The sequence below is a fragment of the Trachinotus anak genome, unplaced genomic scaffold, assembly GCF_046630095.1.
Source record: "Trachinotus anak isolate AG129_WGS33_773 ecotype Australia unplaced genomic scaffold, CSIRO_AGI_Tana_v1 ptg000014l, whole genome shotgun sequence".
Lineage (NCBI taxonomy): Eukaryota > Metazoa > Chordata > Actinopteri > Carangiformes > Carangidae > Trachinotus > Trachinotus anak.
The window spans coordinates 9,027,570-9,053,436 of record NW_027273865.1 but is presented as its reverse complement, the minus strand read 5'-3'; the positions used below and the strand labels follow the sequence as shown (position 1 = coordinate 9,053,436).

Here is a 25,867-nt window from a genome sequence, read left to right as displayed (position 1 = left end):
ATTCTGCCAACTTGTAGTGTATCCAGTTACACGATATTGTTGCAGGAGCCCTTTAGCCAAAAAAGTTCCTGGAAAAGATAATTTGCAGTATTCCTGTTATTGTGCAATATCATTGTACCCTGGAGCCTGATTTCTAAATCCAGCAAGGTCACAGCAGTACTATAAGCCAGAATGCTGATTTGAAATTAGATTTGATAGTCCACCATTAAAATGTCAGCCCACTCTGTTACTGGAATTCAAAACAGACATACCTGCAGATTTAACAAGTTAGACGGACTGCAAAATAAAACAGCCTGGCCTCTTTTGATTGATTTGTCCCATGGTGTACAGACCATGATGCATTCAACAAATTTGGTAATTAAGAAAAACCTTCTACCTAACGACCTGTGATTGAAAAGGTTATGGCCTATGTCAAACAAAAAATAGCATGCAACTGACATGTTGACTGACATAATTTCTTTACAATTTAAGACGAAAACTAACCTCACAGAGAACTCGAAATAACTCTCTATAACTCCTTTGAATTAACTGTGGTTATGGAAATAGCAAAGGAACTTTTGTGATCGCCTGTACTGTTATCATTAAGTCCCGAATACATTTTGTGGACATTATGCTTATTGCAGCAGAAAACACCCTCCTCTTTCTTTGCCTGGAGTGAAGATATTTCTTCTTTAATAAGGCCCAATTCTGCCTCTGTTTGAATATAATCGATCATCAAGTCAGCTACAGTTCCACATTTTCAAAAACAAAATCGGTCTCACATCACATACTACTGGTGTAGGTGTGCACACACTCTTTAGTGTCTCAATGGATTTACTGATGATCCATTACTCTTTTTGTATTTATCTATTTCATTTCAAATGTTCTTTATCAGTTTCTTACATCTTTAGCGTGTTGCTTATGTTGCTGTCACAATCACCATCTCATCTTAACTCATCTTATCTTATTAATTTGCTGTGAATGAATTCAGTAATTTGAGGGCACCTTTACAGGAAAGCCTCTAACATCACCACTAAGTTTTCAGTCCATTACTTTAGTTCCTTCTGCTACAGAACCTTAACCTAAGTTTTAATATTATAACAAAAACAGCGTACCTTTAATATCTGCAGGACACCATAATTTTGCTTTTCTTTATCAAGAAAAACATTTTACTTTCAGTAATCCTAACATTCCCTGTTTTAACCTTCTGTCTATTTTATATTTGTCAAAGCACTCTGTATGAAAATAGCTTCTTCCCATCTGCTATTAGCCTCATCAACAAGGCTAGAGAGCCCCACTGTTGCTGATCAATTGCACCAATCACCAGAAAAAATTCCTTGTATGTGAAAACATACTTGGCAATAAAACTGATTCTGATTCTGATTCTGATTCTGATTCTGATTCTGAAAAGTCCACTCATTGACAATCCCAGAGGTAAAAGGTGACGTAAACATGTTGTGGTTATGGTTGAGGTGACATTAAATAAAGCCAGGTGGGCAGGGCAGTTCTCAGCACTTCATGTAGCACTACTGTGAAAGTGACAAGTTGTCTGAACTGTGACTCCTTTAAACTTTGACTCAATTTCCAATAATGAATTATCATGACTGGTTTATTCCTTACTAATCCAAGCGAAAATGGACAACAAATCTTTTGGGTTTCTTGCTGAGTTAACCCTGGATCCATTTGTTATTCCACCTGGCGGAAAATACCCCATATTTTTCCTTGGTATTACAATTTATTTTTTCAGCATCTTTTGTAACTTGACCTTATTGACTTTGATTGTTCTCAAGAAGAACCTTCACAAACCCATGTATTTCATCCTGTTTAGTCTTCCACTCAATGATCTGATAGGCATAACTGCGATGCTACCAAAAGTACTTTCAGACATTGTTACAGAGACAAATACGGTTTACTATCCTCTCTGTGTTTTACAAGCATTCTTGCTCCACATGTATGGTGGTGGAATTTTGTTTATTCTTGCAGCAATGTCCTTTGATCGTTATGTTGCCATCTGCATGCCATTACGCTATAGCTCTGTTATGACCCCCAGGGTTGTTATTTGTATTATTTCTCTAGTCTGGGGTCTTGACTTTATCTTGATTGTATCACTGTTCTCTTTGCAGATAAGGCTTCCAAGGTGCAAATCTTTTATTATGAATGTGTTCTGTGATAACCCATCTCTACTGAAGCTCACATGTGGAAACACGACAGTCAATAATATCATAGGACTGTTTAACACAGCAGTCATGCAAGCTGTAAGTGTGTCTGTTCAGGCATTTTCGTATGTGAAGATTCTCATCACATGTGTAGCTACAAGTGGATCTCAAGCAAAGACGAAAGCTGTCAACACATGTGTTGCACAGTTGGTTATATTAATCATATTTGAGATTGTGGGAACTTTCACAATTATATCTCACAGATTCAAAACTGTATCTGCTGACTTACAAAAGATAATGGGTATGCTAATATTTCTTGTACCCCCACTTCTGAATCCCATTGTATATGGGCTGTATACAAGTGAAGTAAGAACCACACTCATAAGAGTCTTAAGAAATAGAGTATCTGTTTAAATCTTTACATGAGGTGATGAACAGTAATGAATTCCATCTTTCTGAACTGCAGTTACCATCATAAGACTATTCTATCACAGGAGCACTCCGACAGTGTAAACACTTATTTTGGAAATAACATTCACTGTGTTTGGAACCATAATAACCGCATGAACTTGAACATGACCTAAAATAACTTTCAACAGTTTTGTTTGATGTAGAAATCCTAAATTCTAAATGGAAATTATGTTTTCTAGTGTATTGAGAAGCATTTTATTCTGGATTTCAAGTGTATTGACTAACATTTTTGTGAATACAGTTTTTCCTCTGTAGCACTCCCCAATACAAGTCATTAATTTTTATTAATTTAAAAATGTCAATAATTTTGAAATTAATCAAATGAAAAAATGTTTTGTGAAACACATTTAGCCCAATGATACAGAGCTCTAAGAGCATTGTGGTCTCACTGCAGATAATGACGAGATGAACTGGGTGCATCTTACTACAGTCATAAAAATATGCTAAGCATGCTTATGCTTGTTACTACTTTGAGAAAAATTTTTTTTATTGTGATCTCTTTTGTGTTTCTATTGGTGTCTTAATGATCTGTGTTGTTTAAGTACAATGGTGAATAATTATACATCATACTCAATATTAGTCTCATGCTGAACATTGTCTAATATGTAATCCTTCAAACTAAATTTTCATTCAAAGTCTTTTGATATCTGAAATCATAAATCTAGCCTCTTTACTTGTTCTATTCTCTTTACAGATGATTGCATAAATATTGCTAAATATTGTTTTTTTTTAGAAAGGAGAGTACCCATCTTCCTTTAGTGTTAGTGTGGTTATTTATTTGTTGTGCACTCCATGTACTATACTGTAGCTATCTGATGTGTGTGATGCAAATAACTTGAATTACATTGCAATCATTGCTCAATCCAAAACAACCAAAATTAAGTGTATACAAGATGTGCTGATGTTTGCTGTGTGGTTCACTAATAAATTCTCAAACATATGTCAAGCTGTTCAGTCATTTAATGAAAACAAACAAAAAACGAAAAAACAGCACAATAACAACATTAAAATTTTTATAGTATCAAAAATTAAATCCAGTCACATGAAAACTAGATACATATTGTATAGCCAGGTATAATTTTTATATGGATTAAGAAGCTTAAAGAAAAGGACACAGAGAAAAGCAGGAACATCGGGCATTGCAGTGCAATTTGCCAGAAACTCTGACATTAAAATGTGCCCTGCATTCTTGGACATACTTAAAAATACTACATTACTGAATCATTATCTGATAACTGATTCATATCTATCCATGAATCAACATACTGACAACCTCTCAATCAGCTCTCAATCAGCAGCACATAACTAATGCCTACTCAATTACTTAACCAGTAATTGCTATTTTTGAGCCCCCTCAGTTAAATTGGTGTATCATACTGAGGACCTCTTCATTACCTTGTGATTACCTTACCATTATATACCCTTCTTGTGCCTCATCAAATAAAGTAAAACACTGACTTTTAACTGTGTAATACACAATTAATTGTAATTAACACTTATATTAAAAAATATAAGGTGATCTTAGCAAAACATGAGATTGATTGAATAAAAGCATCTAAAAGAAGTATTTCTGGAACATCGACAAGACTTCTCTCTAGGTTTTATTGGCATGAAAATGAAAACTATGGCGACCGTGATGGTAATTGATCAGTTGGTCTGTGAGTTCATGGTCTCCAGAGGATGAATTTTATTCTGTCCATTCTGGATATGATGTCCGCCTACAGAACACACATTCAACTCATGTTTGATACTATTAATGTGAGACTCCCAGAAGTGGTTAAGGTTGGTTTCATACATGACATTGCTAAAGATGATGATGCACATCATCATGATGCGTAGTATTACATAAACTGGTGCCAACCGAACACCTATAGAGTTGATGAACACCTTTAGAGTTGATATTTATTCATTTTGGTGTCAGAAAGCTCCTAATTCAATGCTTGATGCATGAAATATATGTTATTTATGTTTGTTTTGTTCAATGGACAAGTAGCTAAGAGATGGACAACGGGTAGATATATTGTAAGCATTTCATTCTGTCTCTGATATCCTTAACAAAAGGCAGCTTCATTGCAATTTATTCTGTCATACATGTTTTTCCTACCTCTGCATGTTAGTTTTGGCACAAAACCTTTCTGTACTGTATTCTTGGATAATATTTTCCTTTATAATGGAAGTAACAAACAAATTTGAATACACACACCAACACCGCATATTTTATATTACAACAGCAAATACTTAAAGGGGAGTTGTGTGATGAAAAGCAAAACTACAAAAGTGATGAATGGAAATGGCATTCAATAAAGGAAGAAAACTGCTTCTACATAAACCTACATATTTGTTTTTGTGAGCGCTCATGCTCTCATTAGCTATAAACTGGCCTTCTCAAATAGCTGTATATTCCTATTCACATGCAAAAACAAACTTATGTCAGATCCAACTCATCCTGTTTGATCTGCTACCATGACAGAAGTGCTATAAATCACAGCCTGCTAACTTTTAGAGGATTTTTACATTTTTTGTTGCCTTTTGTTTGAAGGCTCTTCTTCTTCTTTTTGTCACCAGCTGCCAGGTCATAAGTGTTAGGATTAGAAGAGTGTTAGAAGAGAGGAAAAGTTTTAGCATTGTTTTAATTTTAAAGAGGCTAGCATCTTCCATCATTTGAGTTTGTATTAGTGTATGACTTTCAGGGATTCTCCCTTTTAATTTTTGTGAACTTGTTAACCTTTCGAGGCACAAGAGTCCATCTTGCCAGATTCCAAACTATTTTCTTGTGGCTGAACCACAGTGGTTTGGACCAATCAGAGTCCTATGAGGGAACTAGTGGCAACAATAGAGAAGCGCCTGTTTTGGTATTTGTAAAACTGCTTTTTTTACTCTCAAATTGTCATTACAAAGATGGCAAGAATTGTAAACTGACATGCTAACTAGCTTTCAAAACTCTTCAGACTCCAGCTTGTTGTGTTGTGTTTCCTCTTTGGCACCCTACTCGTGATTAATCTGATGATTTTTTTTTTTTTGAAAGTGCCAGTCCTTTTCTAAACAGTATCCAATGAATCCTTCCTAGATGGTTCTGTGTAATAAACCATCTGGCACGTCATGTGATGAATTTGTAGTTGTTTGTAGCTGTAGAGCTTTCTGTACATAGAACATTTAAATCATGACATAATTCTTAATTAACTTTCCTATGATATCAAGTTTCTTTGTGGCCATATAATCTATTCAAACAAGGCTATTATGAAACCACATTGCATCATAAATGCTTTTCATGCACTATGTCAGTCTTGTAATGTGCTTGCTAATCTCATGGGATATCACTGTGTTTTGGTAAATGCCTATAAAAAACAGAGTCTTTTTCATTGTTTCTTGCAATACAGTGCAGGTGAGGGTCACACAACATACTACAGCAGGTGAGAAACTAGATGTACATTTGAATGAATGCACAACACTTAATTTAAAATTGTTTGTTAATAAGGACATTTCTTTCAGGTGAAGCTCCATCAGTTTCAAGGATTTTTCTTTTTCAGAAGTGGAGGCAACAATACAACAAGACTGTATAATTATGAATACAAATGCATCTTCTGGGGTTTTTCTAACACTGCCAACATTGGGCTTACATACTTCACATATTTATCCTGCGTTTGTATTTGGAACACTTGCCTATCTAATTATTGTCTTTTGCAATTTGTTGGTATTTGCAACTATTATTGTGAGTAAAAAGCTACATAAGCCCATGTATATTCTGCTGCTCAATTTGCCCATCAGTGACACAGTTGGAGCTACAGCTTTTTTTCCTCAGCTTGTTTCCAACATTGCGACAGGGAATCGACTGATTTCCCATCCTGCATGTGTAACTCAGGCTTTTTTGATTCATTTTTATGGTACAGGAAACTTGCTGATCTTGAGTGCCATGGCATATGACAGATATATTGCTATATGCTGTCCTTTGAGGTATAATGCTATCATGAGTCCACATAATTTAATGAGAATTATTATTTCATTATGGCTCATAGATTTCTCATTAATGGTCACGTTGATTTTGTTGTTTGTGCGATTAAAAATGTGCAGGACAAATATAGTTGATTTGTACTGTAACAATCCATCATTACTAAAACTGGTTTGTGAGGACACCACAGTGAATAACTTATATGGAATAGCTGGTATATGCTTTCTTCAAGGTGGATCACTCTTAATAATTATATACACATATGCACAGATTTTGTGTACATGTGTTATGACTAATCAGCCCGATGCTCGGCGAAAAGCCATTCAGACCTGTGGTACACATTTGGTTGTTTTCATATTCTTGCAAATCAATACTGTGATTACACTCATTGCTCATCGGATTGAGAGTGCATCCCCATACATGAGAAGGGCTCTTGGTGTGTCAATTTTAGTATTTCCCCCTTTTTTGGATCCAATTATATATGGACTGAAAACTACAGAACTCAAGCAGAGCATTATAATGTTCCTAAAAAGAAATCTTTTTGGAACCAAGTTGTAACCAGTTTTCAATTTTTATCACAATTTGCTGAAACTTGATTACAGACATCATCAAGTAAGTGAACCCTTTGGCATTATTTTCATTAAGTGTGCATTAATGCATATGTTTGTCCTAACATATGGTCATATCTTCATCTAGGTTACAATGATGAACAAATATATTCGATTTTATCTAATGAAACATGAATCATTGTATTGTTCTTGTGCATATTGTAAACATTTAATCATTCACAGTGTAAGATGGAAAAAGTATGTGAACCCCTCGGCTAATGGCATTAACAAAAGCTAAGTGGGGTCAGGAATTATCAAACCTGGAGTCCAGTCAATGAAATCAGATTGAATGATTGAATGAATGATTGAATGACTTCAAACAAAGAAAATCCACCTGTTGTGGAGACCAGACCTTAATCCAGCAGAGAGGCTGTGGAAGGACTCGTTCACACCACACATCTGAAGCAGTTCTGTAGGAATACTGATCCAAAATCCCTCAGAGTTCATATGTATGTTCATTTGTGTTTGTCAGCATTGCTATAATCTATACTGAACACACATCAACAATTTAGGTCATTTCTCCTGCTATGATAACCGCTAATTTTAATAAAGGAACAGGAACTATGAAAACACACAGATCTTTGCAAAACTGGTCAAAGATATGAAAGGAAAGACATGGAGTGGAATATTGTGTTTAAATATTTTATTAATTTAGCACCAACTGTGTAAATTATGTGCATGTCTCAACACTAATTTTGTAATTTTTAATATGTGGACTGTAAGATGGACTAAACTAAAACAAAGACTAATTTAAATGTACGCAACCCTTGTGATTTCCTTGACATTGTAATAAAAGTAAATAAGAGTAAAACATTTTGGTGCCAAGTTTCATCAATTTGAAATTACATAAATTCTATATGATATACAGTTGAAGGGCTCTAGTCCCCAAGCTATTCACGCTACTGTGGTTGAACCACAGTAGTTCAGACCAATCAGAATCCTTTGAGGGTGGAACTATGGAGGATTGACTGCTTTTGTATTTGTAAGAGTGTAGCTTGTAAGAGTGTGCCCTTTTTCCAATGAAGCCTTCCCACATGGTTCTGTGCAACAAATTATCTGTCGCATCAGGTTAGCTGTTAGCCATAAAATTAATCCCAACCGTATAACTACACAAGTTATCCTTATTCAGTAGAATATATAAGAGGAAACACATAAAGGATGTCAGATTGAAGCACATAATACCACATTTACCTAAACACCTGTCTGAACAAATTGGTTTTTAGCTGCTTTTTAAAATAGTCCACAGACTCCAAAGACCCAGGCTTAATGGGAGGGTATTCCAAAGCTTAGGAGGTGCCCATTGGAAGGCACGATCGCTTTAAGTCTTAAGATGAGTCCAAGGTAGAAAGCCCTGGGTAGAAGATGTAAGAGTTTGGCTTGTGGAGTGGAGGTGTAGGCTGTGGAGCCTGGCCATGTAGGGCTTTAAAAGTGAGCACTCAAATTTTAAAATGAACTCTAAAATTAACTGGGGGCCAGTGCAGAGAGTTATAAAATAGGGGTAACATGTGACCATCTTTTGGGTTGTGTTCAAAGACTGGCTGCAGCATTTTGGACAGTCTGTAAACACTGAAGGGAAGATTTGTCAAGACATGTAAAAAGAGAATTATAGCGGTCCATGAGATAATTATTAGCATCTCCATTTTATGTCTTGATACCACAGACATGAGAGTGGCTATTTTTCTTTGTTGAAAGAAGCATGATCGTCAGTGCCCTAATATGTGGGTCTAAAGTCATGGAGTGGTCAAAAATCACACCAAGTTTATGCTGACTGGACTAAAAGGACTAAAAGATAAGGCACCAAAATTCAGTTTGATCGCTGAGTGAAGGTTGTCTGGAGCAATAAGGACTTAAGTTTTTCGTTATTTGTGTTTGCGCTGGAGAAAATTATTTGACATCAAGCGACATCAAGTCTTGTTTTTGTTTCTAAATATTCAATTCTTCTGAATGCACCAGCCTGTAATGTAGGCTTTATGTTAAGTCACAGGCCTAAAGTGAGGTAACCCAGATGACATCATCTGGGCTTGGGTGGGTCATCAGCATGCATTCCTGTCTGCAACTCTGTCTTCTCGGTGGCCACCACCAGAGGGCGCCAAAGATCACTTTATTTTATCAAGTAAAACCCTGCAGAGAGATCATGATCAGCCCCGTATACCCTGAATGAGCTTGAAAACATTTAATTTATATTCATATATTACTAAATGATTTGTACAGCCAACAAAGTTATCAAATGTAGTAGCTGTCTTGATTATACACACAAGGCATTTTTGAGCGATTGCGGTAGAATATTTATGTAGTCACAGGGTGGAGGTGGATGGCAGACTTACAAAGCACTGGAAAACTGGGGTTTTCATCCTGGGCCCCATCTGTTCAGTTTAGTTTATTACATGTATTTGTCAGGACCATTTAAAAAACCTTGATGTAATAAAAAAAAATTGAGAATGCAATTTACCAGATTTAGTTAACAAGCTAATTTCCAAAACATGACACATTGCAGTGCTTTTGTTAGATTTAGGCAACAAAAACACTTTGGTTAAGGTTAAGGAAAGATTGTGGTTACATATTAATAATCATGCTATGATTTGTGATTCATGTCACTGTGAACTGTTTCTGTATTAAACCAGACCTTAACCAGTGAGTGCCTGAACACAACTATAAAAAAGTTTAATAATGCTATAGTCACTACCAACAGATACAGTCTTGCAAAATTTAATATTTTTTGTGGATAACACATAAAATACAATTTTAACATTTTACTGATATGCTCAGTTTCAATGTTTTTGCTACTTGCTGGATATGTTAAATAACAACATTTCCTCATTTAGTTTTGCAAATTAGTTGTGTATAGATGTCATTTCTAGGATACATGGTTGTAAAACACTGAGACATTACATTCTTATGTGCAGTCACTTCTTATGATGTAAAAACAAAGAGCAGTTCAGAGATGCTCCATATATTTTCAAGCTTTTTTGTTCATCCAGCTGTCAGGACACCCATTAGGACCACATCCATAACTTTATGGATGACGCCTGAACAAACATGGGGATAAAAATTATGACCTCCATAGCTTCAACACATAATCACATGTATACATAATCAGACAGCATAAATTCTAAAATCCACTTGAATTAGCATTTTTCAACAGGAAAAAGTACTTAGAATTTATCAATCTGTCTCTGTGTCAAAGTCAAACATTTTGGCTTTGCTTTTGTTACTGTGAGGATGATGGTGATGTAACTATAAGTCATATTCTTACAAAGCCCCTTGTGAGTCAGTGACTGCCATGACAATCTAAAGATAAACTTTATTATAACCCAGAAAACTCCTGGGAGCTGCCCAGCATTCAACAAAAATCATGTCTATATAAGTGGGAATTCCTCTGAAGAGCTTAGCAGTTGGCCATTGCCAGCATTGCCAGTGCTGTTCAGTGATGATTTACGTAGCTTAGAAGTGGATGGATGTACTGTTATCTCTTAACCCAATACACTATAACATATTATTTATGTATATTACATATAATGTGTGAAATGTATGTGGACTCCAGGTGAAGTGGTGACAACGATTTCAGGCTTTAATGTGGTTAGTTCTGTCCTTAGCAGTAACACTTTACAAGTTGTTAACCAGAACTTAAATGCAACTGTATTTTTTTATATAATCATCTCTTAATCAATTTCTTGTCTCATTATGTCTTATGTCTCTATTATTCATGTTCTTGATGAAGTGATGTTGTGCATGAAATAGTTCTGCAATTTAATAATGAAATGACTAATCATTTTTCAATGTTCTAGGGAGGAAGAGCACAAAAATGGACAACCTGTACAACACATCATCTACTTTAGTGCTAAGTGGCTTTAATCTCCCTCCTGAAAGTGTCGTTCCTGCATTTCTTTTTGCAACTCTGAGCTACATGATCATAGTTTTCTGCAACCTTACTCTAATCCTCACCATTGTACTGAACAAATCTTTGCATCAGCCCATGTATCTAATTTTGCTCAACCTTCCTATCAATGATCTTATAGGCTCCACAGCACTCTTTCCACAGGTTATTAAAGAAATACTGACCAATAGCAGGACAATGGAATACTCAGCTTGTGTTGCCCAAGCTTTTTTTATCCACATCTATGCAGGAGGTACAGTGTTTATTCTGACTGCTATGGCGTACGATAGATACATTGCTATATGTTGTCCTTTGAAATACAACACTGTTATGACTAATGCTCATATTATGAGGATAATCACAACTGTATGGATAAGTTGTTTAGTTTTAATAGCTGTGCTTTTCATTCTGCTTTTGCGTTTACCCCGCTGTCGATCAGAAATGACTAACTCCTACTGTGATAATCCATCTTTGCTGTCTCTGGTCTGTGCCAACACAACCATCAATAACATTTATGGACTTTTTATTGTTGCTCTTTCACAAGTGGTAGCTAATGGAATGATTTTGTATACATATCTCCAGATTCTCGTTGCATGCTTCAGATCCAAGCGATCCGACACAAAAACTAAAGCTCTGCAGACCTGTGCTACACACCTAATAGTTTTTCTCCTGTTGGAGTGCCTTGGACTTTTCACCATCATATCATACAGAATAAATAATACTTCACCACATTTGAGGCGATTCATGGGTGTGTCAACATTAATATTCCCCCCAACACTGAATCCAATCATCTATGGACTAAAAACAAAAGAAATTAAAGAAAAAGTAGTGAACTTTTTTAGAAATAAAATCCTTCCAAGTTGATGCTCTGTCAGTGCCTATTACGTTGTGACCTAAAACTTTTTACAATTGTGATATTCTTCTTCCACCAACAATGTTTTATTTGTTTTGCAACGTGACAAATACATTCTTTGCCACAACAACACAGCTTCAGCTATAGTTATAGCTACAAATGCATATGAAAACCACAGCAAAAAATGTGTTTGACAGTAATTAACTTTTGACTAACTTTTTAATGCTGCATTTTGAGCACATAGTTCATTATTGCTTTTTCACTGTACTATTATGCTTTAAAAGCGGTTACAAATTACCTCTCTGATGCTGATCATTTTCCCTCCTCCAGCAGTTGCACACACTTCAAACATTTTTACAAATAAATCACAATTGTTTGTCAGCTATACACTTTAGGACTCGCATTTAGAGCTTTGTTCTCTACTATTGCTTCAAATATGAGATATTTTGCATAAATGTTATGTATTTAGCTACACACCACCACTGTTTCTGATGATATGTAGTTTATATGCATGAATTGATTTTTTGTTTGCTGTTTCCATGTTAATATACATTAATTCTTACTATTGTTTGTTTTAATGTGATGCTCTTAAAAGGTTGTCCAAATGCCAAGGCATGAAATATAAAGTCTGAAATGAGAATACCTCTTACAACCTGTTAAGTTACTTGATATGTGATGTGTACTCAGCTCTGGCAAACATTCAATTGATCCAAATGAATATGAAATTGATGTAAAATTTTGATCTACAGCTTATTAGAGGAGCATAACATGGAGTCTGACAAAGGCATGACTCAGTGCTTAAAATGTGTAATGGAAATGGAGCAAACAGTAAGCTAGCTGTAAGGGTTGCTAATCATCCAGGTCACTGGCAGCTTGATATGTTGCTCAGTATCTTCTGTCAAAATATAAACAATAGGTAGTAGTTATCTATTAAGGAACCTTCCATAATACATCACCCCTTCATATTGCCCTGTGTAGTCACAATATAAATGCAGCAGAGGGCGCCATCAGTACACAGTTAACTCATTCATACCAACAAATACACAGAAAGCGCATGAATTCAACACTGTATGTATGTGCTGCATTTTGTGTGACTTGCTGCCCTCTTGTGTCTTTTGAGGTCAATAGAAGATAATGGAGGCTTTAAGGTGCTAGTTATTTATTCATAGTTATAGTATAGTTACACTGAACTAAAGCCGGCAATAAAAGTAAATCATAACATTTAAGCAAGTTCAAAGGAAGCCCAAAACTTAAGGACAAAAATACTACTACTAATAATATATGGCTCTGGATATAATTCAAACCACAGAAACTTAAATCTGTGATACTTTACTTTTTGGTATTGCTATTAGTATTGACCGTTACCATAGCCTGGTCCCTTACCTATTTATATTTTGTTAAAAATAGATCCAAATGAGCGAATTACATCATCTAATACACACATCTACAGAACACTGATTACTTAATAATTAGCAAATAAAAAATAACTGCACATAGCAAGTTTTGGCTTTGTGTCTCTTTATCTTCCTGTACAGCACATTTGTTCTGTATACTGTGTACAAGTACAATGAAAACTACTGGCAATCAGTTTTTCTTGTATTTTAACACACACTTGGCCAATAAAGATGATCCAGATTCTTATTAAGATTACTAATATTTTCCACTGAATTGGTGCTTATAGGTTACTGTTTATTGTAAAATTAAGTCAAATAAGTCTGAATATTTAAGTTAAACATATATACACAAAAACACACATATAATATGTTATTGTTCATGGTATTACATAAGACTTGGAAACAGCCTTAACTAGAGTGTTTAAAACTGAAAAAATCTTCTCAGTCACAACTGAAAATCTATCTTTGCACATTAACCCCTCAGTCATCCATTTTACACTATATTTCGACTACATATCTGCTGACTGTCATTTTGAATTTCTGATAGCTTTGATGCCCTGACACTAAAATGTGACCACCACTAACAAAGCAGACCACAACCACATTGCAAGTATCCTAAATGTGCAGATAGTGGCAAAATGAATAGCTACTTACTGTGGCTTTAATTTTCAGTGGCTAAAATTGCTACTTTTGCCCATCAATGTAAATTCAGTTAAATTCTGTAACCGGGCTGTTGTGGCTTCATTATGGGTTACTGAGTGCAAATTGATGGTACAAAAATAGCAATTTAATTCATTTGAAATTAAATCTACAACACAAGTGAATGGTGTCTAAAGACTGTCTGATGCCACTGTATATGTTGTTACGCAATGAGCCTTTATGAATTAAAGTGGAAAATGTCAACTTTTCCAGTGTGTGAGGGTGAACTTCAATTGAGAGAGAGGAGAGTTTTTGAAACAAGGTCAAAAACAGTAATATTCCCTCATGTGCTTCACTGTTGCTATGTTTGTGTAGATAGATGTGTTTCATGCAATGAACTGTGATGGGGGTGGCACGGTGGGGCAGCGGTTAGCACTCTCGCCTCACAACCTGGGGCCTGGGGCCTTACTGTGTGGAGTTTGCATGTTCTCCCTGTGTCTGTGTGGGTTCCCTCTGAGTACTCCAGTTTCCTCCCAAAGTCCAAAGACATGCACGTTGGGTTAGACTCTAAAATTGCCTGTAGGTGTGAATGGTTGTTTGTCTCTATGCATCAGCCCTGTGATAGACTGGTGTCCTGTCCAGGGTGTACCCAACCCTTGCCCAATGTCAGCTGAGACTGGCTCCAGCCGGATAAGCAATATAGTTAATTGATGGATGGAACTTTGTTGGATGGAGGGCAATCAGAAGAAATGGAAGAGTAAAGAAAAAGAGCAGGAGGGAGAGTCTTCACACAGCAGAGGGATAGCTATGTTGCAGCAAGAAAAGGAGGTATTGAAAATACCACAGGTACTTTGCAATATGGGACGTCAAGTTTGTTGAGGTTAAGTGAAATTAAGCTGAATTTGTTGATGTTGCATTACACATTCACAGTCTTTGAAAGAAAGGCTCTTTGTATAGTCCAAGAGTGGTCCCCACCAATGGAACACATGATTTGAAATATGATTCTTGAAGTTTGCAATTTATAACCAGAAAAATTACTGATTAATTTTATAATCATTCTCACAAATGTACTTTGACTAATGTCTCCACACTGTGGTAAAATTTGATATTACACCTCGATTTTATAACCTCACAAATTATCTACATAGTTCATTTCCAACATATAATAACATTTCATTGTCTCCAATATTGATATTTAATGTCATGATCTGCCTGGACTACCTGGGCATTTTGCCTCGTTCAGCATTTCCTGTATTATTTTGAAATTACTTATCTTGTGTGTCAGTTGAGTTGTTTTACTTCCAGCCTTTGTGTTTTTATGCCTCCGTGCCAGTGACAGCCTGGGCTGGAGGCATAAAAGGACAAAGGTCAAGATCGTGGTGACCCCACAAAACATGTTTTTGGCTTTGTGAACACAATATCTCCCTCATGCCTTAAAGGAATTTCTTCAAATTTGGTGAAATAAAGTTCATCTGGATTCAAGGACAAAGTGATTAGGTTTTGGTGGCTAAAGGTCAAAGGTCAAGGTCTTGGTGACCTCACAAAACATGGTTTTGGCTTTGCAAACACAATATCTCCATTACGCCTTGAGGGAATTTCTTCAAATTTGGCACAAATGTCCAATGGGACTCAAGGATGAACTGATAAGATTTTGGTTGTCAAAGTGCAAGATCAGTGTAACCTCACGTAACACTTTTTAGCCATTACTGAACACTTCACACAGCAGATATTGAATCATTTTACAATTAAAAATATTTGTAATCTAATAATGTAATTAAAATGCATGACATAACGATTATTCGTTGGAACTCAGTGCTTGGGATATAGTGGTGCTGCAGTGGGTGGGGAAGAATACAAAAACAACCAAAAAATAACAATTTACACATATACTAACCTTACTGCTCCTCCTCCTACTCCTACTCCTGATCCTACTACTCCAACTTATTATACTACAAATGTTTACTGCTTTATTTAGGAAAGGGCACCTTAAAATGAACCGGTGACATGCCCCATGCAATGCAAGGCCTTCTTTGTCATGTCACATGGTTTTTTGCAGAGCAATACAAGCCTCGAGCCAGGGCTTTATCTGGCACAACCTTTCACACTCAGCTTCATACGTACCATCACTACTTATTGCCAACTTATAAGAACACAGAGCTTCTGCTGCCCACCATCACAATCAATGACAAGCTGTACATCAAGTTGGCCACACCTGTTCCTGATCTTCAGTCGACAGTTCCTGCTAACAAACTAACGGCCAGACTACTGGAGTTGACCAGCCAGATTGTCGGGCTGTCTGCCTGGTGTTCCAGTTGCCTATCTCCATTGTGCTGGGTTCTAAACTTTGCCCTTTTGGAGAGACACCGCCTTCGCCTTTGGCCTCCTGTTTGGCCTCTGGAGACCGCAGTGATGATGTGGCAGTGGTCCTGCCTTCGAACCCACTTCTGCCTGGACTCCAGGTCATCCTCCCTAGCAGTTCTGCCTGTCTTCCTGAGATTCTCAGCTCTCCTGCTCTCCAGCCCACAGGCTGTCTGGCTGAGGTCTCCTGCTCACCAGTTCTTTGGCCCTCGGGCCATCTGCCTGAGGTCTTCTGCTCTGCCCCTGCCCAGCCCTTGGGCTGTTTGCCTGCAACTTCCAGCTCCATTCTAAGGCTCCATGTACACTTGCCCCTGCCTGTTTTTCCTGCATTTTGGATTTTGTGCATTTTTATTGGATTATTTCCTGGCCATGAATTTCTGGATTTGTTTGCCTGTTTGGAATTCCTTCTCTGGTTTTCGTCCTTGCCTGTCTCAACATCCCAAAAGGCCTTGTTCCTCTTTGTGTTCATAAATCTCTAGACATAACAGGTACACCAAAAGGCAAACTACTAGGCTATACTACTAGTAATATGTCATTGTTACAAGGATGTAAAATTTAATACACCCATGCATTCCATAGCTTGTTAATGCACAGAGGCATTAAATTAATGGACCCAAGAACTCAAGAATCACCTAAGAAGTGTATTTGAAGATGCTGTTTGACAAATACGTTAACTAGTTACACTACAGCTTTGTTTTTATGTTGTTTGTTTCCTTTTTCCTTGGCATTTTTGGCTCCTTATACATCATGCATTCTATATTGTATGTTATGAACAGTAGAAGTATATGGGTCTGATGTAAGACATCTGATTATTTAGCTGTGAATATGTCATCACCTGTCTGTTGATTTCTTCTCCTACTGAACTTTGTTACTAAGTGAGGCACAACTATCTGTTGTGTCATGGTTACCAACACTTCATTACTGTTTCCTTCTTTAACTTTGCTCGTTAGGTTAATGACTTCTTTGTTTACGAACTGTTGATCGGAAAGATGTGTCACACATTGCCCTCTGGAGTGATGTATCCTCGGTACTTAGCTCTGGTAATGAACCTCAGAGGGTTTGGCGACACAGTGCAGTAAACAGCTACTGTTTAGTTTTGCAACATTTCCAACTGTGACAGACAGGTAAGCTTTTGAAAGTTAAAGTGTGGTTTACCTCTACATTGTCTTTTATAAGGAAAGACTTTTTAAAGAGTGCAACACTTTATTAGCCATGGAAATTGTAGTATAATATCTTACTGAAGTAGATGTACAGTTCTTGCAGTAACAGTTGGTTATTGGCCCCGAATAAACCAATAGCTCCACAATTCAGAAATGCTAAGTGAAAATACTTTCTTTTTTAAGAAAGCTTTCTCAAAGTGTGACATACATGTAATAAGATAGTCAAAGCACACCGAATTAGAATAACCTAATAGTGCCAAAACATAATAATGTAGTCTAGTGAAATACACAATCACAAATCCACTTAAGTAAAAGTACAGTCTGAGATATTGAAATTAACTTCAAGTACATAAACAAATAAATTACTATAACTACAGTACTTTTATTAATTTTCACCATTGGATTGTATTCACATCTCAGTTGTAATTACAGTTGCACAGTATGATAATATACTGTATACAGTGACATTGTACTTTTTTGTCTGGTCCCTGATATTTGTTTAACATTAATATTACAATAGTTATCACTGTAATATTTCTGGTTGTATTAGAGCACTGTTAAATGTTTTATGAGAACATCAGATTGAGTGTATTTTGAGAATACTGTAATTTGTCACATTTATATCTATTCTATAAATTAATGATATATCACCATTGCAAAATAAAACATACACATATTTGATTGAGAGTTTCTCTCTCTTTTTGGCCAGTATAAGTTTATGTGCACCATCTTATGCCAGAGACGGTGTCAGACTTCAAACTCTTCACATGATGGATTTAATCATACTCAGAAGAACTGAAATCTGTCTTTTTTCTCATATGGTTGAATCAGCTAAATAGAAATGTTAGATGTGTTGTAAAAGGATTTCTATTCCGAATTTGAACTTCCATTTTAATGTGGGAAAATATTGTTTTAAACTGTAAAAACCTATTTGAATTCTAAATTTACAGTCTATGTCTATGTAAGACTATTTGAAGGAGTAAACCTTTTGGTCCAGCAGAGGATATTCCTAAAATTCACTATAAATTAGGGCTGTGCCAATAGACAATGATCGCCAATCATCAGAGCAATCACCAATAGGTTATGCAGTTGCTAATGTCAAGATATTTGGCTTATTTTCCCACAAATGTTTTAACTTATTATTATTATTATTATTATTACTATTATTATTATTATTATTATTATTATCATTAGTAGTAGTAGTAATAGTATTACTTCTGTACTTTCAGGTTGGCATCCCCCCACATGTAACCAATGTTTGCAAACACCAAAATTTGTGCACACTCAGATACACAAACACACACACACAATACACAATACACAATACACACACGTTATACATTACGACGAATGGAATGATAATTAAAATACACTGTCAGACTGACATTTAGGGTGGCCATTTAAGTATAGCGTTATACTCATTCTTATGGTGGCACTGAGAGCTCAACACACTGCAACTTAAGAAAACACATGCAAATAGACAAAACACAAGCAAATTCATCTACATCTTCATCAGTTTGGCAACACATGCACTGCAACTATTCACAACACAACTAAATACACTTTTGAGGGTGAAAGCATTGAACAAATGCATATGGATGTATTATGAAACATGTATTATAATGCATCCATGCAAGTGTGTCAGGTTCATCACTTTTTTTCTTTTTTAAGTTATTTACTCTTGATAGCAACAGGAAAGTCAGGGAGAGAGAGAGGATGACATGCAGGAAAAACCATGGCTCAGACCTGAACCTGTGGCTACTGCAGTTAGGACCACACCTTCATGGACCACTTCATGGTACTTACCAGCTGAGACACAGGGATGCTCCCCCTTATGACTTTTTTGTGTCTGCCGGAAACATTTCTGTTGTGTTTTGAGTATTTGTAGGGGACGTGTTGTCAAATTGATGAAGATGTTTTCTGAATTTGCTCTCAGGGCCACATTCTGCCTTAATGACGCAATAGTACACCCATGTCAGTACAGTTACAGTCAGTGCAATGGATACACGTCTGATTTTCACCAAAGATATTATACCAGTACTTTGTCTCTGAGACACGGTGCCTTTTCAGAATTAATGACGTTTTTTTTATTCCCAGTCATTTTGACAGATCAAGAATCTTTGTTTGTGTTATATGTTTCTACTAAAAATAATCATAACATCAGCTGACATATGAGATCTTTCAAACCATCAAATATCACAATCGGCATCGGCCTTCAAAATCCTGTGTTGGATAGGCTCTACCATCAATCAGGTCATTTCTAGAGATATGTATATGGAGATCATTTTGGCTCCTCTAAACATCCAGGGTTTAGTGTTTGACTAAACACTCCATCATACAGACAGAAATAATAACATATGTATATATATATATATATATATATATATATATATTTCCATCTTGTCCTTTCTTGGCCCCACTAGTGCTCCTCCCATGCTGTTTCTAGTTTTCTATGCGTTTATGACTTTGCTGTTCCTCACATGTTCACCAGGTATTCTCAGTGAGCTTCCCAGTCTTCAACACCTATAACTGATAGTTTCATCAGCCACGATCGACTGCCTTTTCTTCCTAGCTCCTCTTTATCAACAGTCTGAGTGTACTATATACTGTAGCAGCCATTTTTGTGATGAAGTGTATATTAACTTATATCAGTTTTGGGGAATGAATGAGACATAACAAAGGACATTAACATTCACAAATTAGATTAAATTAATTACATTTATTTTGCTGCAACTGCAGGAGTAAAAATTAATTTTGGATTTAGTCATTTTTTCTCAACATCCAAACATTATTATTACCCATCTAATAACTATTGTGTTTGCTCGATATGCCCTTTCATGCACACACCATAAACACAGGACAAATTACAGTCACACTGGTAATGCTATCACAGCAGCTGTGTCCCACAGTATTTGTAACATTTTGCTTTCTGTTCGGTTTAACTGACAGTACTTTTTTTCAATGAGGCATTTTGATTAACATTGTCAGCACATGCCTTACTGCAGGCCACCAACAGTACATATATTTCTAACTGCATAAGTGTGTACAATTAACATTAGAATATAAGTTTACATATTGCTGTTTTAAAATGTAGATCTTTTGTAATTATTTATGCAAAAATCTGGATATTACAATAGTGTGTATTATAAAAGTGAGAAACAGTTAATGTCTTATTTTGAAATAAAAAATGTACTTTCCAATTTATCATCATCATTAACAGTATTATAATCATGATTATTATTATTATTAGTAGTAGTAATAGAAGTAGTAATAGTAGTAGCATATTGATAACTGCTTTCTGCTCCTGTATAGGTTGTGATGATGATGTGCACAGAAATGATCGACTGAGACTTTCTCTTTCACCAGCAGCTGGCAGCAGTGACATCTGTGAATTGCTATTATGGCCTCAAATAGTGTGACATGCTATGCTAATGTTATGTTTAGTTATTACTAAGCACATTCAAAGTATTATTTTTTTTAAGAGCACAGCTACATAATAATGATGATGATGCCAATGCTGACACTTAACACTGATTAGTTATTTTTGCTCTATTATAGACTCTCCTTGTATCTGATTACATTCAGATAATCAGATGTGGAAGTGAAATACAGATCATTGTGGGAGAACATTGACATCTGGATCAGTTCTCATCACACAACTTGCAGCTGGTTTCTACAACAAGTGCTGTCTTTTAAGATACCAGGGACCTTGTTCACAAAAAGAAAATCTTGTCACCAACAGTTCAAACCAGCGACTGACTGGCATTTTGTTTTAAAAATTACCCTTTGCATTTATGGACTCTCCAAGTTACACAAGAAAGGAGCTTCACCCTGGTGGTTGGTAATACTCCACGACTTAAACTCCTAGGATTTTGCCAACGAGGCTAAAAAAAAAAGAAAACTGGACTCAGATGAACCAATTGTATTCTACGACGACGCTTCACTCTTCACATGTATTCCCACCCTAGAAGAAGTAAAGACTATAAGGAAAGGACTGTGCAGGACAGCACCCTGTCCAACATCTCACCCCAGGCCACATATTTGCCCTGCTTGACTTCTGCCTGACTACCACCTATTTCCAACATCAGGAAGGTTTCTACAGACAGAAGCACAGCTGTGCCATGGGCTCATCAGTGTCTACAGCAGTGGCTAATCTCTATTATTATTATCTATACGTTATCAGAACGCCACACCATCAAGCTCAGAATTTCCCCACAGGGACAGAGGGGAAAGAGAAGGAACAAAAACACACCAGTGAAGCATTTCAAACATGTGGTTACCCAAACTAGGCATCCATCAAAACCACAAAAAGATGCAGGACAGAGTATCTGAAAAATACTCCACACAGAATCCCTGTGCACTTCAAGCCGAGTAACACTCTGAGGCAGAAGCTGCAGTGAAAAGTGCACAGATGTGCACACTTGGGAAATAAAACAACCGTTTGGTTTATGGCATAACACAGGACATCCCACTCCTCAGGTTAGGACTCAGCCATCCACCACAATGTACACCTCTTGGCAAGAGACTGATGGTTTGAAAGAGGGGTAAAAGAAGCCATCTATGTTGAACTCAAATGACCTTCACTAAACAGAGGAGGTAGTCTATGACAGCACTAATCCTGATGCTCTGGTTTCTTCCCACAGTCCTAAGACATGAATGTAAGGTTACTTGTTAATTGCAGGTACATGTGATTATGACCATAAATTTGTTTTTGCTGACCTGCCCACCCAATTCTAGTGAGAATAAGTTCCTATCCCTCACAACCCTGACCAGAATAAATAGTTTAGAAAAGGCATAGATCACTATATCATCATCATTTTAGCAACTTTTTTAAGAAAGTGAATTCACAAGAATCTACTGAGATGTCTCAACAATTTTGAATATCTTAAAGATCTTATATTTAATTTCTTTTGTCCTAAGACAGTACACAAAAGGATTTACGAGAGAAGGGCCGAGGATTGCCCCAATCATTAAGCCATGGCGTGCTTCAAGAGTTAATACCACACCTATCCTGGTCAACACAATGCGGATAAACAATGGACTGTAATAACATGCTACCACAATCAAGTGACTCAAACAAGTGCTGCCTATTTTCTTTTTATCACTGTTTGAGGATATTTTAACAAAATATATGATTCCAAAATAGGACAGGCAAATAAAACTGAAAGTGAAAAATAAGAGAAAAAATAATATGATGGTAATCATATTGAAATAGTAACTGGGGTTGACACAAGTGGTTCGCATTATGGCAGCATAGTCACAGAAAGTGTATTTCAGTGTTGAGTGGCAGTGAGGGAGAGGAATCAGAGTTGCAGGCAAAATAGCCACAATACAACAGGCAAGAATCCACAGGATATAGGTAAGGACTAGGGTACGTGAATTTGTTAAATAACTGTGGTACTGAAAAGGACAACTGATAGCAACCAGTCGATCAAATGCCATAACGGATAAAGCAAACATCTCCATCACCCCTCCCAAGTGGAAAGCAAACATTTGAATAAAGCATGGTACATAGGATATGGTATTAACACCAGCAACTAGAACCCCAATCATTGTTGGACTAGCACTGGAGGTGTACAGAATATCAACAACAGCAAGGTTGCAAATCAGAAGATACATTGGTTTGTGTAATCTCTTGTCAAAAACAATGAAGAGTATGTTTACCATGTTGGCTACAACAGCTAGAACATAGGTAATCAATATTAATACACCAACTAACATAGGCCTTTTAGTTTTGTCAAAACCACCTATGATAAATTCTGTTACTGTGATTGAAGCATTTTGTAAAGGCATATTTAACAAAACATCAACAAAAAAAAAAAGAATAATGATGAAAAAACCTTTCTCAAAGCAAAAGATCCTTCAACATGTTGCAAATCATAACCAGTCAGTCAGTCACAGTCAGTCAGATCTAACTGAGCTCCCTCAAACAGCTTTCTCAACAACAAAGTTTAGCAGATACCTTGTAGGACTTAGGCTTTAAAGGCTCACTACAACAGGAACTTTAATTGGACAGGGCCCTCCTCCAGTCGCACTTGATGTTGATTTGAGTTTGAGTGATGAGTTCCCAGGTGAATATGCACACAAAGGCTGCCACTGGTGTGTGAGTGTAAGGGTGAATGAGTGCTTTGTTTGTTCAAGTAGAAAATTCAACTTTAATGTGAAACATCAACATGAAAAAAAATTATGAAAAATGCCCACAAAAAAAGTCCCAAGCCCAAATGACTCCTCATATATGTTATGACTAAGAATCTTCACAGACTTGTTTGGGAAATCCGGATACATGCTCTTCCTTTTTTTTTTTTTTTTACACACCTACACAGCTTCAATCACAGTTTATTGATGTAAAAACATTAACAAGCAATTAGTAATCCTCGTAAGTATGCAATTTTGTATACTAACCAGTATTTGCAAAACTGAACAAATGTCAGACACAGTATGTTTGTGTAATATTATATTTTACCAGGTGACTTTGCAGAGTTCCTTGTGGAGTTTGCATGTTTCCCTCTGGGGCTCAGGTTTCCTCCCACAGTCCAAAGAGACGAATGTCAGGTTAGTTGTTTGCTGGACTGCAACAGCAGGGTCAGACCTATAATGTGGAATGCCACGAACTGACTGACCGACTGATCATATTTCCACAACTGGTCAGCTGAATGCCCCTGCACTGATTTGGAGCTTCTGCTGCAAACAGGTTCTATTTGGGGGGTGTTTATGGCCTGCAGTTTTGCCAACTGAGCACATTATAACAACATTTAGAAACTTTTTTTGGAAAAGACTGGGTATAAAGCTGGTACATAGGACCGTATATGGCTGCCAACCAGGAGCTTAAGAATACACCTCTTGTTAAGGGCAGCTGAACGAGCCTCTCTGGTTTCCCGGCTGCTCGGGAACTGCAAGGTAAGGGGAGAAACATTTTGAATACCACCTCGCCTCCATTACGACAAATAAAGTACTTTCATTACATGCATCATTGTTAGTACAGGAGGCAGAGAAATAACTAAACATAAGACACACTGAGCAGGGAGAGCAGGAGAGTGGGAGGGAAAGAGAGAAGTCATTGATAAAGAAACGAACAGACTCCTCGGTCACCATGGGCCCTGTTGCCAACACCTCAACCGCCAAAGAACTGGACGAAACTGTCCCACATCTGGATGTTGCCAGATAGCTAAGTTAAGATCAAGGCCTGGTTAGCTCCAGTCCTAGCCAAAGGAAGGCATGGACTGCTGCCTGTAAGGGTAAACATAGTAGGAAGCTCCCCTCTCACCCCCCATCCACCTCAGGCCCTCCAGCTGACGAACAAATTCTTCATCCTGAACGAGCAAGATTTTCCCCACTTGCCAGGTGTTGCATCCCACCATAATCTTTAAAGCTTGGTGGTCCCTTGTTACCCCCTCCATTTCTTAAGGCTGTGCCCAAGTAATCCATCTCTTCTGCTGACCGTCGCTCTCGATGACATACCCCTCTTCATAACCCAGCTATGTGCAGTTCACGCCTCACCCTGCAATCACCCCCCCGTTCCAGGTCTCTGAGCCGGGGAGTTGATGTTTCCATGTTCCCCTTGACGTCCAGCTTTAAGTAGTCCACTTGCTGTATTCCCCTCTCCAGTTCAGACCACCAAGCCTCCTGCTTTGTTGGTTATTGGCGATTCAACAGTCAGGAATGTTAAATCAAAGACGGCCACAACATATTACTTCCCCCGTGGCAAGGTTTAGGACATGGTCCAACAGATCCTGTCTTTTCTATGTAAATATCATCATGCCAAAAATGTTGTTATCCATGTTGAGACCAACGGTATTGCAAACGAACAGGTCGAGGTAGTAAAGCATAATTTTAACAGTCTTTTAAGAGTACTCAAAGACTGCAAAAACTGTTTTTATCTCTGGGCTGATCCATTCTCTCCATCGAGGCATAGGGTGTTTTGGAAAGCTGCTCACTCTTAACAAATGGCTACAATCTGAGTGACCATCACGCAGTATATATTTAACTTTAATCTTTTCTGGGAGCGTGCACCATTTTTTAACTGAGATGACATTCACCCCAGTCCACAGGGCACTTGTGCTGTAGCTGCAAACATTCTTCATGCTATCTCCACTGCCAAATGCGCATGACAGCTCACGAATCCAGCACACCTGGACACAGCGCCGGTCACTGAACTGAACTCTTTTTCTCTCCCTTTGAAGCCTCCATTCTGTCCACTAGTGCCACCCACCAGCATATAAAGCTTTCTCTTTTAGATACAGTATCAAATATGAGTGTCCTCAAGCCCTCTTGACATTTTACCATCTAGGTTTCTATTAAAAGTAATAGAATCTGTCAGTCCCACTTTGCTCCCTGTTTTTAACTTCTCTCCCTCAGAACTGCAGACCAATTTCCAAATTGGCTTTTATATCAAAAAATTTTAGAAAAAATAGTGTCCAAGCAACTTCTCT

The 25,867-nt window shown here is 37.1% G+C and overlaps 4 protein-coding genes across 4 annotated transcripts; 3 read left to right on the top strand and 1 right to left on the bottom strand.

Annotated features, from left to right (window-relative positions):
• Window positions 1-1,520: 1,520 nt before the first annotated feature.
• LOC139632022 (olfactory receptor 52B2-like) lies at window positions 1,521-3,510 on the top strand. The gene has a single exon (XM_071496740.1). It carries the CDS (start codon window positions 1,614-1,616, stop codon window positions 2,547-2,549), a length of 936 nt encoding a protein of 311 aa, XP_071352841.1. The 5' UTR covers window positions 1,521-1,613; the 3' UTR covers window positions 2,550-3,510.
• Window positions 3,511-5,954: 2,444 nt separating this feature from the next.
• On the top strand, window positions 5,955-7,536 carry LOC139632118 (olfactory receptor 52H1-like). Its single transcript, XM_071496887.1, has one exon. It carries the CDS (start codon window positions 6,169-6,171, stop codon window positions 7,108-7,110), a length of 942 nt encoding a protein of 313 aa, XP_071352988.1. The 5' UTR covers window positions 5,955-6,168; the 3' UTR covers window positions 7,111-7,536.
• Window positions 7,537-10,951: 3,415 nt separating this feature from the next.
• On the top strand, window positions 10,952-12,032 carry LOC139632005 (olfactory receptor 52E4-like). The gene has a single exon (XM_071496714.1). It carries the CDS (start codon window positions 10,963-10,965, stop codon window positions 11,896-11,898), a length of 936 nt encoding a protein of 311 aa, XP_071352815.1. The 5' UTR covers window positions 10,952-10,962; the 3' UTR covers window positions 11,899-12,032.
• A 10,260-nt stretch (window positions 12,033-22,292) lies between these two features.
• LOC139632410 (olfactory receptor 13G1-like) lies at window positions 22,293-24,369 on the bottom strand. The gene has a single exon (XM_071497329.1). It carries the CDS (start codon window positions 23,229-23,231, stop codon window positions 22,293-22,295), a length of 939 nt encoding a protein of 312 aa, XP_071353430.1. The 5' UTR covers window positions 23,232-24,369.
• Window positions 24,370-25,867: the final 1,498 nt, after the last annotated feature.

Coding starts and splice junctions, on each gene's coding strand:
- LOC139632005 (XM_071496714.1), top strand. CDS start 10,963: ATGGACAACCTGTACAACACATCATCTACTTTAGTGCTAAGTGGCTTT.
- LOC139632022 (XM_071496740.1), top strand. CDS start 1,614: ATGGACAACAAATCTTTTGGGTTTCTTGCTGAGTTAACCCTGGATCCA.
- LOC139632118 (XM_071496887.1), top strand. CDS start 6,169: ATGAATACAAATGCATCTTCTGGGGTTTTTCTAACACTGCCAACATTG.
- LOC139632410 (XM_071497329.1), bottom strand. CDS start 23,231: ATGCCTTTACAAAATGCTTCAATCACAGTAACAGAATTTATCATAGGT.